The 17560-nt window shown below is 35.9% G+C and overlaps 1 protein-coding gene across 5 annotated transcripts in view; it reads left to right on the forward strand.

The window, feature by feature from the left end:
• Positions 1–17560, forward strand: part of ADGRB3 (adhesion G protein-coupled receptor B3) — a 723849-nt gene that overhangs the window by 331485 nt on the left and 374804 nt on the right. For all 5 annotated transcript variants that reach the window (XM_077162185.1, XM_077162184.1, XM_077162181.1 and 2 more), the window contains 2 exons: positions 72–236; positions 674–838. In XM_077162185.1, the coding sequence (XP_077018300.1) occupies positions 72–236; positions 674–838 (330 nt within the window). The remainder of the gene's footprint in view (positions 1–71; positions 237–673; positions 839–17560) is intronic.

Consider the following 17560-nt stretch of genomic DNA (forward strand, 5'->3'; position numbering starts at 1 on the left):
GTACAGTGCTTTCTGTATAGCCTTCCCTACCGGAAGATCTCTTTACATGGTTTTTCTTTCTGCTTTGGTAGTTGATGGACAGTGGCAGGAGTGGAGTTCGTGGAGTCAGTGTTCAGTGACATGCTCCAACGGGACCCAGCAGAGAAGCAGGCAGTGCTCGGCAGCCGCTCATGGGGGTTCTGAATGCAGAGGTCCGTGGGCAGAAAGCAGAGAGTGCTATAACCCTGAGTGTACAGGTAAGGCCTGATTCTTGCATATAGAGGGGACCTGCCATTTATAAAATGTGATAAAAGCATTGCAGAGGGTCATGACATAATCATTTAATAATTATATATTTCTAGTAAATGAAGCCAATTATCTCAGCACTCACTGTAAGTCATGGTAATAAAATAAAAAATTCAGGTGATTCCGAGATTAAATATTGAAAAAGTTGGTGAAGTTTAGCACTCATACTTTTTGCAAGGAAGATTCTACGTCCACTCGAAGAGTCTGACAAGACTATATAAACTTCTATTAATTACAATGTCCTGTATTTGACCAGCAAGTCAAATATTTAAGTTTATTCATGATGGTAGCATAATGAAAATGAAGGAACAGTATTGTCCTCAGATTGAAAATTCCTAGAGCACTATGTGTTGGACTGCTGCTATTGACTCTGCTATATTTCTTTCAGCCAATGGTCAGTGGAATCAGTGGGGTCACTGGAGTGGATGTTCCAAATCGTGCGATGGTGGCTGGGAAAGGCGAATAAGGACTTGCCAAGGTGTAGCAATTACAGGGCAGCAATGTGAAGGGACAGGAGAAGAAGTGAGAAGATGCAGCGAGCAGCGATGCCCTGGTGAGAATGAGCTGAAATCATGTCTTTGGAAGTATTTTGTGACCTGAAAAATAAGGATTAAAAATACTTTCATTGGTTATGGGCAGTACTGCTTCAATTGAGGGATTGCTATTAATAAGTGACAATTTTCCTTGTTTCATTAATATAAGGGGCTTCCTTTGTTTATGCATCATAGACTATTACTGCTATAGGTTTTTAAGTTATCTGCTGAAAAATGACATTGAAAGACATGATAATCCAAAGGTAGCCATACTGATCAGTAGCAAGTCTAAACATGGTTTAAGTTAGTGGAGGTACTATTTTTTTCACTATTTTTATGAAATGTTTGCTTACTGAGAGTTGCCTTAGATCATACACATTAGAAATATAAAGACTTGAGTATTACATACCTAAGTGAGACAATAAGGAGATGATGTTGAAATTCAGAAGCTTTTAAGTTCTGCTCCTAATTAATCTCCCCTTGATGTTGGAACTTGAACAATTCTGTTTACTTGACCTTGCCCCATTTTCCACTGTGAAAGGGAAAGTTCTATGAAGAACAACTTTTAAATTGAAAGTATAAGATCTTAACTTGTAATGAAAGAATGGAACTGCTACTAATAGAGGATTTTACAGACCCACATAGAGAAGAATGAAGTGTTAGACATTGCCCAGAGTATAGAAGATCATATATTTTAAAAGATCATTTAAAATAAGAAAAAAAAAAAAGCAACTCCTTATTAATCCTGTGAACATTCCCTAAAAGATTTATTGGCACCTTGAGGACAATGTGCCAAACCCATTGAGGACTAGATAAGTAAAGATTAATGTTTTAAATAATATCACATACAAAATTGTTATAAATGCAACAGAAACGGTGATAAGATGGAATTGTAAAATTTTGCTTCTGAGTCTGGAGGAAACTGATGAATTTAGAAAATTTGAAGACCCAAGTAGAATTCTGTCATTGCTTGTAACTTTGTGGACAAGTTTGCTCATCTCACTGGCTATCTGATTCATGTGTACAAAGAGTAGAGCTGCCTGGAGGGTTTCTGAGGGTCCTTTTCAGTTAAGAAGTCTATGAATTTTTGTCTCTATCCAACATGAATACTTCAACATAGGAAAACAAATAACATGAACATCTAAGAGCCATCCAGGACATGCAGTTTTCTGATTCTCTGTAGTTAGAATTCCAAAACTTATCACACTTTAACACTAAGAATAGCAACAGAAACTGGACTTTAAGAAGGACAGTATGTTAGCGGGGTTTTTTAGAACTGAAAGAAAGATCTAAAATTAGTTTTGTCAATGCTAAAGGCCACATGAATTCAGAATGATGTCATCAGCCTGCAGGATTTTGTTGAGGAAGATAATGTATGCTGAGAAGCACTGTGAAATTCCACTTTGTGCTGCATAAGAATTAGGAAGCATCGAACAGAAACATTTGTTTTGCCCGGGAAGAAATTTCATTAGAACAGTAGGCATGATTAAATAAGACCCTTTTAATATTAGAAGTTATCTAAACCAGTCTGAGTGTACTAAGATTTTTAACTGGTCTTTTAAAACGGTTTTCCATCTGCATATACAAAGGTAAGATTTTGGTGCTGCAATTAAATTTACAAAGATTGCCACCTGCTGTTTGGAAAACATTTTACAAATCTATTTACAAGAAGAATAATACACCTTAAAAGCTGCTAGGTTTACTTCCTGGCTTTTGTGATTTCAGGCAGGCTGAAATAATAGATGCTTTGAAAATTACCATATAAAACTAAAATAAATTATTGTAATTATTTGTATTATACTACACATGTGTTAGTATTGACCTTAACATTTTCATTTTACTCTTTTCATATGATTTGAAATACCCCAAATCACTTCCAAGGAAATAAATAATGTTTTCAAAATTAAAATGAACTTGAGTCAGTTTAGTAATATGCAAAGTAACATTTTTTTATACAGGGCAGAAAAATAAATATATGTATTGAGCAACAGTTTATGCATATATCCTAATCTTGTCCCTTTATTTAAGCACAAATTACACTATTGATCAAAAATTTTATGTGACCATTAGTTTCAAATATGCCTCTATAAGGTTTAATGTTTTTATTTCATCAAAACAAAAGAGGATTTTCTTTTATATTTATCTTTGCTTTTTAGTGTGCAGTCACTTCCTCCCCATATTATCTTAACAAGAAACAAGATGTGTAAATAACTCAGTTTTCTATAATGACTTTGATTTTTAACATGAAGTTCAAACCCTGTTCAATTGCCTCTCCCTGGTCAATATGTATTATTTTATGATTTTGAGTATATGTTCCTAATTTCAGCCATTATATTGTTCCAAACCTGCACAATAACAATATGAATTGATAAAGGTTGCCAATTACCATAGCAATCACTAAAGCATTTCTTTTTTTATCAAAAATAAAACCTCAACAAATGTTTCTTTATAAACAGTACGTTTTTTCTTGTATTATTTTTAGTACTGTTCATTCTTAATTTTGTATCAGGTTGCTGGAAACAACTAGTATTTATTTTTATGCTTCACTTAATTTGGAGGCAAAACAAATTAATCAAGTGTTCCAAGAGACCCTATGTTGTCAAGAGGGAGAAATATAATATGTGCACTGCTTTATGTGAATAATTAGTGAAAATAATAATTAATCAACTGAATTTAATGAAAAGCTTTTATGATATCTACTAAAAATAGAAGATAAAAGCATTTTACCATCAAGATTAGGGTATTTCATATTGGCAAAACAACATCATTCACCAAAAATAAGATATTGCTTTTCTCTTCATAAGAAAAGAAAATTGGAGGGATGAAAATATTATTTTAAAACAATACTAACTTTGAAATAGAGTAGCAGCAGAGAAGAAAATTAAGTTGTCCAATTCTTAAATTGGTTAAAATCATCAAAAAAGGATTTCAATGATTTCAATCTTATCATGCCTTTTCAGGCTTTGAGGGTTAAAAATGGTGGAATACTAATAATCCCCGAGTTTGTTGCATTGCTACAATGTGAAAACATACCATTTTTTTGGTTTCTTTTTCAATGTTTTTGGGCTCAAAATCTTTCAGAAAGCAGATGTCATTGATGGATTGGGCTAGACTAACTTTCAGGCTTCCTGGGGAGCTCCTTGCTCTGTTCCCAGGGGAAGGGCTGGCCATTCCTATAATTCCATTCCTGGGTGACATTACTCTGTAGGGAACTGGAATCTACCATTCACAGATAGATGTTAAACCCAATTCATAAATAAAATTCCCTTCTCAGAACCACAGTTGAGCTACAAATGGTGAGTGTAGTCTGCAAGTTGAATGTGTCTGAAAAAAAATCTTGTATTAACATAGCCATATCATACAAACACAATAATAGCAATTTAGACCAGCGATGTGGCATTTACTGTGATATCCAGTTCCAAATATTCATACCAAAAGAGAAGAGCATTAGAGTTGGTAATCCAAAACTTGTCTCATAATGCATTTTATATTAGAATTTGATGTCCTATATTATAAGGAAACTACTATGTAAGGGCCCCCTCTTAGAAATGTTATTTTGGAAGTCAGTGTTTCTTATCTCTGTCAAGTTTGCTTTCCAACAGGTTCATGTATTCTCAGGCCAAGAGAGACTATTATCTGTTTTCTGTGTAATTTCCTTTTAATTTGACTTCTATAAGAAGAAGGAATCACACTTACTTTGAGCTGCTTCTTCTTTTGGATGCTTCTTCCTCATTGTCTAAAGATGTGTTTGTCAAACTTTAGAATACATATGAGTCACCCAGAGAGCTTGTTAAAGCACAGATTCCTAAACTAGACCCCGTAAGAGATTCTGATTCCCTAAGTTTAAAGGGCCTGAGAATTAACATTTCTAACAAGTTTACGATGGTGATGAAATTAATCTGACCATCATACTATGCATTGCATTAGCCTGCAGTAAAGCAACCAAAGTGATAAAATTAACAAAGTGGAAGAGTCCTCCATCTCATTTCCATTCATGAAAGTTGAGATATATCCTTAATAAGATTACAACATTTATTTTTTTCATGCTAGGATTCAAAAATGATGAACAATTCTTTCTGAAATTGGCTGATAATGATAATACAGTCTGCTTCTTACAAATCTCCTTAGCCAACTGATGTTTTGACCAAAATAAGATCTCTTTATAGCAGTCACTTCAAGAAAAATAGGGCTATTAAATAGTTATTGTGGACAAATAGAAAATTATCTATTTCTCAGTTCTCTAATCCCTAATCCCAGAGTAAGAAACAACTAGAGTTCAGGGGAAGAAAGTGGTTTACAACAGATTCAGGGTTAGTTATTTTTCTTGGACAACAATTCAGCTTCTTGGGCCCCTGTTCTATGTAGAGCAGGAGAAAAATATAGGGATATCATTTGAAGAGATTTAGTATAAAGCTCTCCAGTGCCAGGACATGGAACATCTGGAGGCCTGCCATACTCAGCAGCTTTCATCCTGAGCAGGATTACATTTTTACTTTTTGACAAGACTGCTAGCTACTATATACATCTACAGATATATCATATTTGATAGTGGGAGGAGGGGGATGGAAAGAAGGGAGGATGAGGTCTTAACTTGCACTGAATAATTTTCTCCTAAGGTCCCAGTTAGAGGAATGGTGAATAAATCACTATTGGTACAAATACTGTTTCTTTTTTAAACACAATTTTTATAATTCAGGTTCATTTCTACATTGTGTGAACCACTCCACTTTAAGGCTAAATAAACAATCATTATGAAAAACATAAATATGTCAGTATGGAATTTACAGTTTCAGCCTAAAGCAAAAAAAAAAAAAAAAGAAAATTCATGCTATTTTTCTACCTTGGATTATCCGCATACGTACGTATAGGGAATATCAACATAAATATGCCTTACCTTTTTCATTCCAAACCACAAGGTTAATTCATCACAAGTAGTACTTTTAAAAAGCTCCTATACTGGTAGAATTTCTTATTTTTTGCTGTCAGATATTATGTGTATACCTTTTGACCCTTTAAGTAATTATATTAGTATCTCTCTCATTCTTAGGAAGATTAAATCAAGTGTTTTCACAGAATATTTCTGGATTCAAGCAAATAATGTCACACCCAAGTGTTCACATCAGTTGACCTAAAACCAACCACTGAGTTCAATATTGACAGTAGGTGGCACTAGGTCAACCTTCCATGGCTTCTCAGTACTTGTCGAATTAATGCCTGCTGGATCCCTGGGATTCTAGGATCCCTGTTGTTCTTGTATCTGCATGTGTCATCTCCACCAGCTTTCTAAGGTTATTGCTTCTATTCATTTATATTTTTATATATGAAGTACAGATCCAGTTTCTGGCTCCTGGATACAAGTATGCATGCTCTTCCTTTATATTCTTGTTTGCATTGCTCTCTTAAACTCTCTCAGTGTCCCCACCCTCCTCCATCTCCATCTGCCGAAATGAGAGCATCTTTAAAAGCCCATTCAGTAATGCTATCTCCTCTCTTAATCATTTTTTCTCCCACAATCTCATGAGTATCTTTCTTCTTTGTATCCCCATAAAACCTTCTTTGTGTTTCTCTTATTATTTTATAGCTTGTCTCTCTGGCTAGAAGTCCAGCTCATTGCAGATGGGCTATATCTGTTTATACCTTTCCCAGGCCCCTTCTCTGCATTGAACCTATGACCATATCTTGAACATAACACATGCTATTTCAAATGGTTTTATTCTATATCATAAATACTATAATTGGACTAATGAAATCATCTGTATATAAGCATATGAATTAACAGTTTGTAATGACTATCATATTAAAACCTTTGTTTTTTTTTTTTTTTTTTTTTTTTTTTTTTGCATGGGCAGGTACCGGGAATCAGACCCAGGTTTCTGGCATGGCAGGTGAGAACTCTGCCTGCTGAGCCACTGTGACCTGCCCAAAACCTTAGACTTTATGACCATCTCCTACTCTTTCAAAATACCTTTCTTAAAGTTTACTTAATTGGAATTGACTGGATGGACATTTTTATCACATCTACTATTTTTATTTTGTAGTTGCACGGAATGAGCCTTCTTTCTCTTTAAATAAATATTGAGATGTTGAAGGTAAGAAAAATGTGTAATATTTTATAGCAAGTTACTCAGTTTCCCTAGTTCCCAGCCCAGCTTATTCTTTTAGGCCAGACCTCCCAAGGAAATCCTACAGTCCAGGTTTGCCGGAATATTGGCATCCTAAGCCCTCAGGGCAGCTGGCAAGGCAGGAGGCATTGAGCAACCTTATCTGTTTGCCCCAGTATGCCTGCAAATATTATTTTCCACATGTGCCATGACAGGTAGAAGGCTGAAAAGCACTGCTATTCTCAGAAGTTCCTAAGATAATATAAAAAAGGTAACTAAAAACAACTCCAGCAACAATTTTGAGTGTGCCCCAATATAAAACTTAGTCTAGCTAAAAGTTAGTAAAGAGTTACTTAGAGTTATTCCTTATTATCCTTTTTTATCAGTTCAGAACTAGAGTGTCCTTGTCTGCTAAGCTGAAATATAGAATTAAAAACAATACTGAATTTGCTTAGGTGTGTGTATATAAAACTGTCCTGAGCAGGCATTCCAGCAGGCAATTTACAATACAAATTATTTGCTAATAAGTTTAAAAGTTGTGGTTTGCTGACATCCCAAACTTAAAATTAAAAATTTTTGCAAAGCATAACTCATTTAACATAAAAGAAAAGATCTATACTTAGCTATGGTGTAACATTCTCTGAGGGTGGATTTAGATATCAGTTTGATTAGCTTTGGGTCCACCACCTCCTAGCTGAGTGATCTCAGGGCGTTCTCTCTACCTTGGTTTCCTCATATTTGAAATGGGAATAATAATTGTATCTACTTCATAATGCTATTGTGAAAATTAGATAAATTAAAATATGTCATGTACTTAGAGAAGTGCCTGATTCAGTGATATATATACAAATTGCTGATATAACTATGTTCTTTCAATATAATTGTGTTCTTTCAGTGAGACTGATAAATACCATTTCCTATATTTGAATGAAACACCTTGTATAAACATCCTTTTTTTCTCCTCAGATCTTTGCTTTTCCATTGCTCCTTCATATAAATAGATTCCACCTCTGAAATTGGATCTGTAAAATGTTTAAGCACAGAAACTATTTTATTTACCTCTGCATCCCCCAGCACGTGGAGTTACCAAAATATAAGAAGTAATGAATTGCTAGCAAGTGATATTTGAAATGTGGGGTCATGGGTAGGGCATGCTTTTCTTTTTTCTGCATGCCAGCTCTACAGTTTAGAATCAATTTCTCTTTAATGCTGAAATTCTAGCATATGGGGTGAAAACTAATTTTCTACATCAAATTGATTTAAGCCCTGTATAATTTTTGCTATTTTTAAGAGACAGAAAATCAGTTTGAATAGACAGATTAACAGCTAATCACTAGGTAATTGCTACCTTGTTTTAAGAGAGCATGCTAACTACATACTTGTGACTTCAAGTACAGTTGTATCTTACAAATGAGTCTTTATATCTTTGCACTAGTGATAGTTAACAGTGAGGTCTTTCCTCTGATGTCAGAATTGCTATTCCAATTTGCTATGGCATTAAGGAAAACAAGAGTCCTTCATATTGTTGCACATAACGTGTTCTTATTTTGACCAGAGAATGGTCTCAGCTAATTATGTATTTTCTGTTTTACAAATACATAAATGTAATATTAAGCAGAAAAAAGATTAATTTAAATCCCTATGTCTAGCTGATGTTTCTATCCTGAACTTTAGATGCATATAACAACCTTGATGTGTCAGATATCTCAAACTCAAAACTTTTTTCAGCATCTTTTCTCCCAGACCATTTCCTTCTCCTGTGTTATACCTCAGGGTATAGCATACTAGTCATTATAGGTGAAACATAAGCTGCTGCTTCTATTTATCCCGCATCCTCAACTCCCCCTGCCATCAGCCACGGAGCTCAGCCCATTCTCCCTCTTAAATTGGGAGTCCATTGCTTCCCTTTTGCACATACCTGTGATTCCACCTCCTCTACCTTCATTCTCACTTACCTTCAATCCATTCTCTAAATTGCAAGTATAGCATTTTAAATATCATACTAAATTTCCCTTGTTCTTAAAATAAATTCAGAGTCATAGCTTACCTCATTTCTTATTACCCCGTCTGCCCTTGACGGACCACCTCTAGTCATCCCCAGTTTACATTCTAGCCATTATGAGACTTAACCATTTTCCAGGATTTACCAGGTTCTCTTTGCCTTATGGTCTTTCCATATGTAGTTCCCCATAACCTCCTTTTTTCCCCTTACCCATCGGCTAACTCCTACTTTTCCTTTAAACCTTGAGTTTGACATCCCTTCTAGTTCTCCACTGACATGCTCTCCACTACAGTACTGCTAGAGTAACCAGCACTTCCCTGAGTGTAGAATCGATACTATATTTCAAGTTCTCCATTTATTGTCTTCCCAAGCAACTTGAGAGTCAACAGACCATGTCTATTTTTCATTCTGCTTATGCACCACATTTAACAAGTTGACTGGGTCATTTTGGGTGCTCAGTGAATAGTTCTTGAATGAATGAATTCCATAATTGCCAGTGATAAGAACCCAGAAAAATTCCCACTCTGGAGGGGGGTGGGGTTCATAAATGTAAGATGGTGAAGAACAAATTTTTATTTTAATGTATGGGTTGTTTTCCTTTCAATATGAATATAAATAGGACTATTTTATAAACTATTTTTTAAGACAGAATCTTCAAAGAGTGCCTTTGATGAAATATTGAAAGTAGCTCTGTGATTTGACATTACTACTAAAAAGCTGAAAATCCTGGACCAGTTTGCATCTTTGAATCTGTGATTTCCCTGCCATCTCCTTTTTTTGTATCATTCATGTACTGAGTTTCTGTCTCCAAGAAACATAGTGAATCCAGGTTTCAATTTTCATGAGTTTGACAATAGAGCAAAACATAAGGTTTGTGTAACACTGTAGGTTTAAAAATTATCTTTTTCTCTTTTTATCTGTCTGATTGATGTTATAAGGTAAATAGGAGTCAGTAATTGAGTGCTGTGTTTGGAAAAAGGAGACCTGGTGTCTAATCATTTCTCTCTTTATCCAGAGCTGGGATGTATATTGAGTAAACAGGGGATTTTGAACAAGGTCCCATAAACTCTTACCAAGTCAGACATAACCCTCCATAGTCAATACCCGGTCCTTTGGGAACCCATTTTTGCTAATTTTGAGAAAATTTTTGAGGAAAATGTTTCCTACTGGTCCTAGGTGGGTATTGTTATCTAGTGCTGACCCATTTACCTCCCAAACACACATACACTCACATATACATATATGCAATGTCCTTAACACTTTGCGAGAACCAATCCCCAACTGCTATTGAGGATGAGTATCTTCATTCTCTGTGATATTCAGAATTGGATAATTGAAAAATACATCTTCTGAAAGTATTGTGGAAGTTTTAGTTAAAAGAATTTATGTGTGTGAACAGTTATCCACCTACCATGAATACGAACTCGACTTATAAATGATCCACATTTATAAAATTCTTCTAACCCTATTAGCTTGTATTTCTCAAGACCTTTCTTACCCTCATTTCTCAAACTCCAGTTCTTCTAGAAGCTGTAAAAATGCCATAATGACCTTCCTTTAGGTTTTCAAGGATATCTAGGGATGCAGGTGACCTGTCTCCACTTCTGGAACCAGTGTGTTGGAAAGAGAACCCTCTATTCATGCTGACAAATGGGAACACAGACCTCAAAGGGCACTGCCAGAGTCACCTCAGAATAGGATTTCCCACATCAATTCTGTTTTCATTCATTCATCCAAAAGATAATTATTGAGAACCTACCTTGTGCCAGGCGTTGCTCTGACCTCTAGGGATATAGCAGTGAAACAAAACAGAAAAATCACTACCTTCACAGTGCTCACATTCTTACAGGGGAAGGTGAAAATAAGCAAAAATGATTAAAGAAGCTAGAAAAAATATATACAGGTTACAAGATAAAATGTGCTTGGGAGAACAATACAGCAGGAAGAGGTGAGAGCGAGTGGTCAGAGTCCCAGAAAAGGGAGTGTCTGAGTAAAACTTGCAGGTACTGATAACATGAGCCACGCAGATAGATGTTTCAGGGAGCGGAGGGTGAGATGTCCTGGGCAGAAGGAATAAGTGCGCAAGTTTGGAGGTGGGGGCAGCAAGGGAGACAGTGTAGCCAGGAGGGAGACCGTGATGCTGAGAGGGTGGGAACTGAGGTAAAAGGCCAGATCCAAGGCCTTTGTAATTGAGACTGGTTTACTTGTCAAATATTTTATGTACATGAAAAGTAGACTTTCTTCTCAAAGTCGAATGCCTATAAAAAAATCAAGCATTGCTCCATGTTTCCATTTAGGCGCTTACACTATTTCTGCCCACCTTGATTTTGAACTTGCTCGGTTTTCAGCTGCTGGCCCTGTAAAAATTTCACCCTGTTGGCCCACTAGTGCCATCTAGTGGTTGGCAGTTGCAAGCTGTTTTGACCACAGTCAAACAGTTGAGGGACGCAGGGAAAACCTTTCGCCTGGATAACAATAAGTATAAAAAAACTTCCTGAAACTACCATAGGGAAATAAGGAAATCCATTACAAATTTTTTTTTTTGCTCATTGTTTTATGTGAAGCTTGATTTAGATAAACTAGAAACTATTGCCACAGGTTTTATGAAATGTATTTCAAGTGTTACCAGTTGAACTGAAGAAAATTTGAGTTTGAAAACTGAAAAGACAGTACAAGTGAAGTGAAATCAAAAGCTTTATAAATGAAAAGATAGGAATCATAATGAACAGAAGTGGGGTGTATAAATGGAACAAAAAGAACAATCAATTGTAATAGTAGTATAAATGAACTACCATCATAACTTTATTCAAAATAATCTAGTTGTATATAGAATTCAATTATGACCAAATTATGTACTATCTATGTTGTGAGCTTTTTAACATTTATCAAAAATTTTCTTTGTTCCATACTCTGTAGAAGTTTTTGTTTGGCATTTACAGAAACGTAAATTATCATGTATGACAGTGGTAGCCAACACTGTAAATATTTTTTATGCAAGTTTATTGAGATATAGTCACATACCATATAATCATCCAAAGTGTACAACAGTAGTTGACAGTGTAATCATATATAATTGTGCCTTCATCACCACCATCGATTTTTGAGCATTTCATTACTCAAAAAAAAAAAAGAAGATTAAGAATAAAAATAAAAATAAAAAAGAACACACAAAACATCCATACCTTTTTGTCCACCATTATTTATTTATTGTCTTTATTTTCTTACTTGTCTGCCCATAAATTAGATAAAGGGGTTGTCAGTCACAAAGTTTTCACAATCACACAGTCACACTGTGAAAGCTATATAGTTATACAATTATCTTCGAGAACCAAGGCTACTAGAGTTCAGGTATTTCTCTAAAAACTAAAAAGGGCTATCTATGTAATGCATAAAAATGACCACCGGAATGGCCTCTCTACTCTATTTGAAATTTCTCTGCCACTGAAACTTTATTTTGTTTCATTTCTCTCCCTGCTCTTGGTCAAGAGGTCTTTCTCAATGCCAATGCCAGAGCCAGGCTCATGCCAGGAGTCATGTCCCATGTGGTCAGGGAGATTTACACCCCTGGGAATCATGTCCCACGTAGGGGAGGACAGTGAGTTTACCTGCTTAGTTGGCTTAGAAAGAGAGAGGCCACATCTGAGCAACAAGAGTCTCTAGGGGTCACCTTTAGGCATAATCATTAGTAGGCTTGACTTCTTCTTTGCAGGAATAATTTTAAGTGCAAGCCCCGAGATCAAGGGCTTGGCTTGCTAAATTGGTTGGTCTCAATACTTGTGAGAATATCAGGAATTCACCAGGTAGGGAAGTTTAACATTTCACCCAGTCCCTCATAGGGGATAAAAGGAGGCAAATATTCTTTTATCTTTTGATAGATTACTCTTGGATTAACCTGCACAAACCAACAAGATCTCACTCCCTATTCAAGGGTCCATGCAATTATTGCATTTGAGTAAACTGACCATACAAGTTAAATTAGATAGTGTGCTATAGAAAATATAAATTTTGCATCAATAAGCATCTCTTTCTTTGGTCTCATACAAAAGTTTATTGTTTAAAATACAATTAATGTTATCCTTTACCCTTTAGTTTGATTTACCTTAGTCCTAACCAGACCAGTTTCATTCATATCTCTAATTGAAGACCAATCTCTTTTTGTGCTTTAACAGTTGCTGTATGAGGTAATGCTGACTTTCATAGTTGCAGAACTCTAGTTATGAATCTCAGGTGTTATACAGATACCTGAAGTTCCAGGAGACAACCAGGTTATACACAAAGAGCTCAGCATCTCAGAATTTAGAAATAACCGTTACGCTCAGGAATAGATATGACTGCTGTTAAGAGCTTACAGTTTAGGCACCTTTACAACAAGGCATCCCCTGATAACCTGTGCTCTCGAATTCAATTCTCAGAGTTTGCATATTACAGTTAATCCAAATTAGTGAAGCGTTTGGACTTTTCGTTTCTGGCTTATTTCATTCAACATACTGTCCTCAAGTTTCATTCACCTAGTTGCATGCTTCACAACTTCCTTCCTTCTTTCAGCTGCTCAATATTCCATGGTATACATCACAGTTGGCCCTCGCTTTCATCAGTTGGTATAACCTTAGGCCACCTATCCCTTGTAAATCATGAAAACACCAGTATGCAAATGTCCATTCCTGTCCCTGCTTTCACTTCTTCCAAGTAGTTACCTAATAATGGGGTTGCAGGATCATATGGCAACCCTGTATTTAGTGTTCTGAGGAACCACCACACTGCCTTCAGAGGGGCTGCACCATTCTACTTCCCCATCAAACACTGTAGCTATTTAAATTTAAATTTGCATTAATTAAAATTAAATAAAATTAAAAATCCACTTTCTTGGTCGCACTAGCCACATTTCAAGTGTTCAAAAGCCACATTTGGCTAGTGGCTACCATATGGGTGCAGATGTCGACATTTCCATATTTCCATCATTACAGAAGTTTCTATTGTATACTACAGGTCTATTTGATTTTTCTTCAGTGAAAGGGATTTATTTAACAAATGTATTTGAACACTTTTCTGTGCTAAAACACTGTGACAGCGCATTACTGCAAATTAAAAGGAACAAATTAAAATATGCTCCTAAAGGGCAAACTTTGGGAGTTAGGGAGATTCACACACATAATCAAATATTTTTAATCTAATGGGGAAAAAAAAAACTATAATACTCATATATTCAATGAGTGGGGTGTTCAGGAAGACTGCTGAGAAAATACTTCACTTAAGCTGAATTTCAAAATGAAGAGGGATTTTACTGAAAAATAGAGAGGTCTCAGTGAGAGCATTTAAGTTGAGGATATGGCTTATGCAAAGACAGGGATGTGTGAATTGGCTTTGAATCTTTGGAGGATGACAGTTAATTCTGTGTGGCTATCGCGAGGAAAATAAATATTAGCTGTGGCTAGAATGCTACACTGGAACTTGCTAGAAGAGCCTTTTTCATCACATTGAGCATAGTTATCTTTATCCTGTGAATAGTGGAGAATCATAGAAGGGTTTTAAGCAGCTAATTACAGGGTTAAACTCCATTTTAGAGATTATTCTGTAGATGTGGCATGAAAATCGGATTAAAGGAGAAGAGACTAGAGAATAGTGCCACTTTATACCAAGTTCTTCAGGTTAGAAAGCAGGCATCATCCTTGATCCCTCTGTCTTGCTCGTTCCCTACATCATTCATTCTTCCTTCTAAATTTACCTTCTTTAACATTTAATCCATCCATCCTACCTGAAGTCATTTTTCTTCATGTCAGGGCTGAAGCACTGCTTGATCTCCTCCGTGTCTTGCTCTACTGGCCACTCCCCCAATCATTCTGCTCACAGAATGTAAGCTGATCGTAATCAAATTGAAAATGGAATCGTGATAGTTCTTTGTTTAGAACCCTTCGTGGCTGCCGTCAAGGCCCCGGCTGGCTCTGATCTCAGCCTGTCTCTCCAACTCATTACTCGTATTCTTCCTTGTTCTTCTCCCTTTGGACACACTAAGCTTCAATTCCCCAAGCTCTCTCACCTTTACAGGGCCTTTACACGAGCTGTTTTCTCTTGCTTGAGTGTTTCTTTCCCCTCACACAGCCACACTCAATTAAATATCACTTCCTCTAGGAAGCCTTCTTGTATTCTTCAGATTTTAGAGTAAACCGTCATATGTACTTCCCCATGCAAATGCTTATCATAATTGTTTGCTCCCTGCCTCTTTCCTTTGATTGCAAGTCCCATGTGGCAGAGTCTGCTTTTCTCTTGAAAAAAAGATCTTCCTAGAATAAGGCTTGGTACATGATAGGTGAAGACCTGAATGAACCAATGAGGTTGTGCCCCTAATTCCAAAAGGGATAGAGTGAATGCCTGGACTATGGCAGTGGAGGTAGAATCACTGAGGGTTTAGAGTAGAATATGAGGAGAGGTTGAATTAGATGGTTTTAGCTATGGTTTTATCCCTAGTCTAGGGATTCATTAATAGAGATAGGAAATACACAGAGGGAGAAGCAACTTTATGGGGAAAAAGATGGGAGTTGAGGTGTAGGCAGGTTGACTATTGAGAATTCTTTGGAAAAATCCAAGTAAAAATGTCACTTGGTGGTTGGATACATAGTCTAAATCTCCAAAAGATAGCTGAACTAGAGAAACACGTGTGGCACTGATCCATAGGTGGAGATGTATTGGTAGAAGACATGTGTCAAGACATGACTCTGGCATTGCAATGAAGAGTGCAGGGTCAGAAGTCAAACTGCCTGCATTTTTCTTGCAGCTTCACCATTTACTTGCTGTTTGACTTCAGGAAATTAATTCACCCCTCTGTGCCTTTGCTGTTCCATATGATAAATGAGGATAGTAGTCATCTCTACTCATAGATTGTTGGGTAGATTAAATGAATCGATGCACTTAAGACTCTTCATAAGGGCTCAATGAATGTCAATTTTATCATTATTACTATTATTAACACTTTTGAAATTATTTAAGGTCTGCATTTAACGTAAAGGAAAAGTAAGGCAAAGATAAGTCTGCAAAGAAAAACAAAGAAAATGAGACCAAGAAAAAATAGTCTGAGTGCTCAGAGGAGGCCTGAGAGAGAATGGCTTTCCAAGACCCTGGGGAAGGTCTTTTAAAGAAAGAGGGAGAAATCAAAGTATCAAGTCCTGTAAAGAAAGTCCAGTGAATGATAACTGAGATGAGTGCATTACATTTGATCACTGGTGATGTGAGGAGGATACATTTTATGAAAACAGGGCTGGTGAAGTTTGAATTGACTGCTAAATCAAGCACCATAAAAAGTCCTCATTTAAAAAAAAAAAAAGTCTTCATAAGTTGGAAATGGTTGCCTCTGTGGTTTAAGGAGACCTTAGATTAAAAATATACATTAGCTAAGAATGAGGAGAGATTATTTTGAACAATCATGTTAGCAAAGAGGATATGCAAGAAACCAAACGAAGGCTGAGAGGAGTTAGGGATCCTAGCTTTCAACCCTGCTGACACCACCAGCCAGCTCCCACTCTCATCACCTTGGGCAAGCCTCTTTGGGCCTTGATGCCTTCATCTCTAAGGAGGAAGAAGATCGAACAGGTGATCTGCAATGCCACTTTTGGCTTTAAATGCTCACATTTTTAAGCTATTCATCTTACCTTTGGTAATTATAAATAAATTATTATTTCAAGATTGTAATGTCCAAAATTGCATTCCTCACTTACTGATTGCTATAACATATTATGATGAGTTCATAAATTCTAAGGTAGAGTTAGTATCATTAGGATTGTGATTATCCATGGGTTAGGAACTGTCGTTTCCCCGAAAGAAGAAATGTCTCTCAGGAAGTCATGTATGTATTTATTTAGATATTTACTTATTTTTTAGGTGCTTTATTTATTTACTTAGTTAATTATATAATTATGTATTCATGTATTCACTAGTCTATTCTATTAATTTTGAGCAACTTCTGAGTATCAGACATGCTATTAGGTGCAAGTGATACTGAGAAGAGGAGACCTACACAAGATCCCAGTTAGGCAGTGAAGACAAATGTGTGAACATGTAAATGATGGTACCGTGGGACACGTGCAACCACAGGTGTGTCTAGAGGAGATACGAGGACTTACTTTCTTTAATCTGGGAATAGGGTGTCAGATTTAGCACAATATAGATAGACATTGTTTCACAAATACTTTGGCTTTTCATTAGAATACTTCTGATACACATTTGTTATTCTTCAAATCTTCTTTAAAGTTTTTGCCTCAGTAATTAAATTGGACTTTTGACAATACTGAGGCAAAAAGATTCAATCAGTTTACTTTTACATATTGCAATATAAATGACATTGGTTCTTGGGTAAAGAAATTAAAAGTTAACATATTTTTGCCCCTCATGTTTGTTTATTCTTAACATTTATAATTAGTAATTCTAATATAGCTTTCTTTGGGTTGGAAATCACTTTATTGTATAGGATCTCAAAACGTGATGAATATTGGAAAGATGCTTTATTTTTATGATTGAATGTAATATTGAATACATAAGCAAATCCAAATGGCTTCTTAAAATTTTTTTTTATTGTGTAGTATAACATATATATAAAGCAAAGAAGTAAAAAAGCATTAGTTTCCAAAGCATTCTTCAACAAGTGCTTCCAG

Source organism: Tamandua tetradactyla, chromosome 5 (genome assembly GCF_023851605.1).
Source record: "Tamandua tetradactyla isolate mTamTet1 chromosome 5, mTamTet1.pri, whole genome shotgun sequence".
In the NCBI taxonomy this organism is placed as follows: domain Eukaryota; kingdom Metazoa; phylum Chordata; class Mammalia; order Pilosa; family Myrmecophagidae; genus Tamandua; species Tamandua tetradactyla.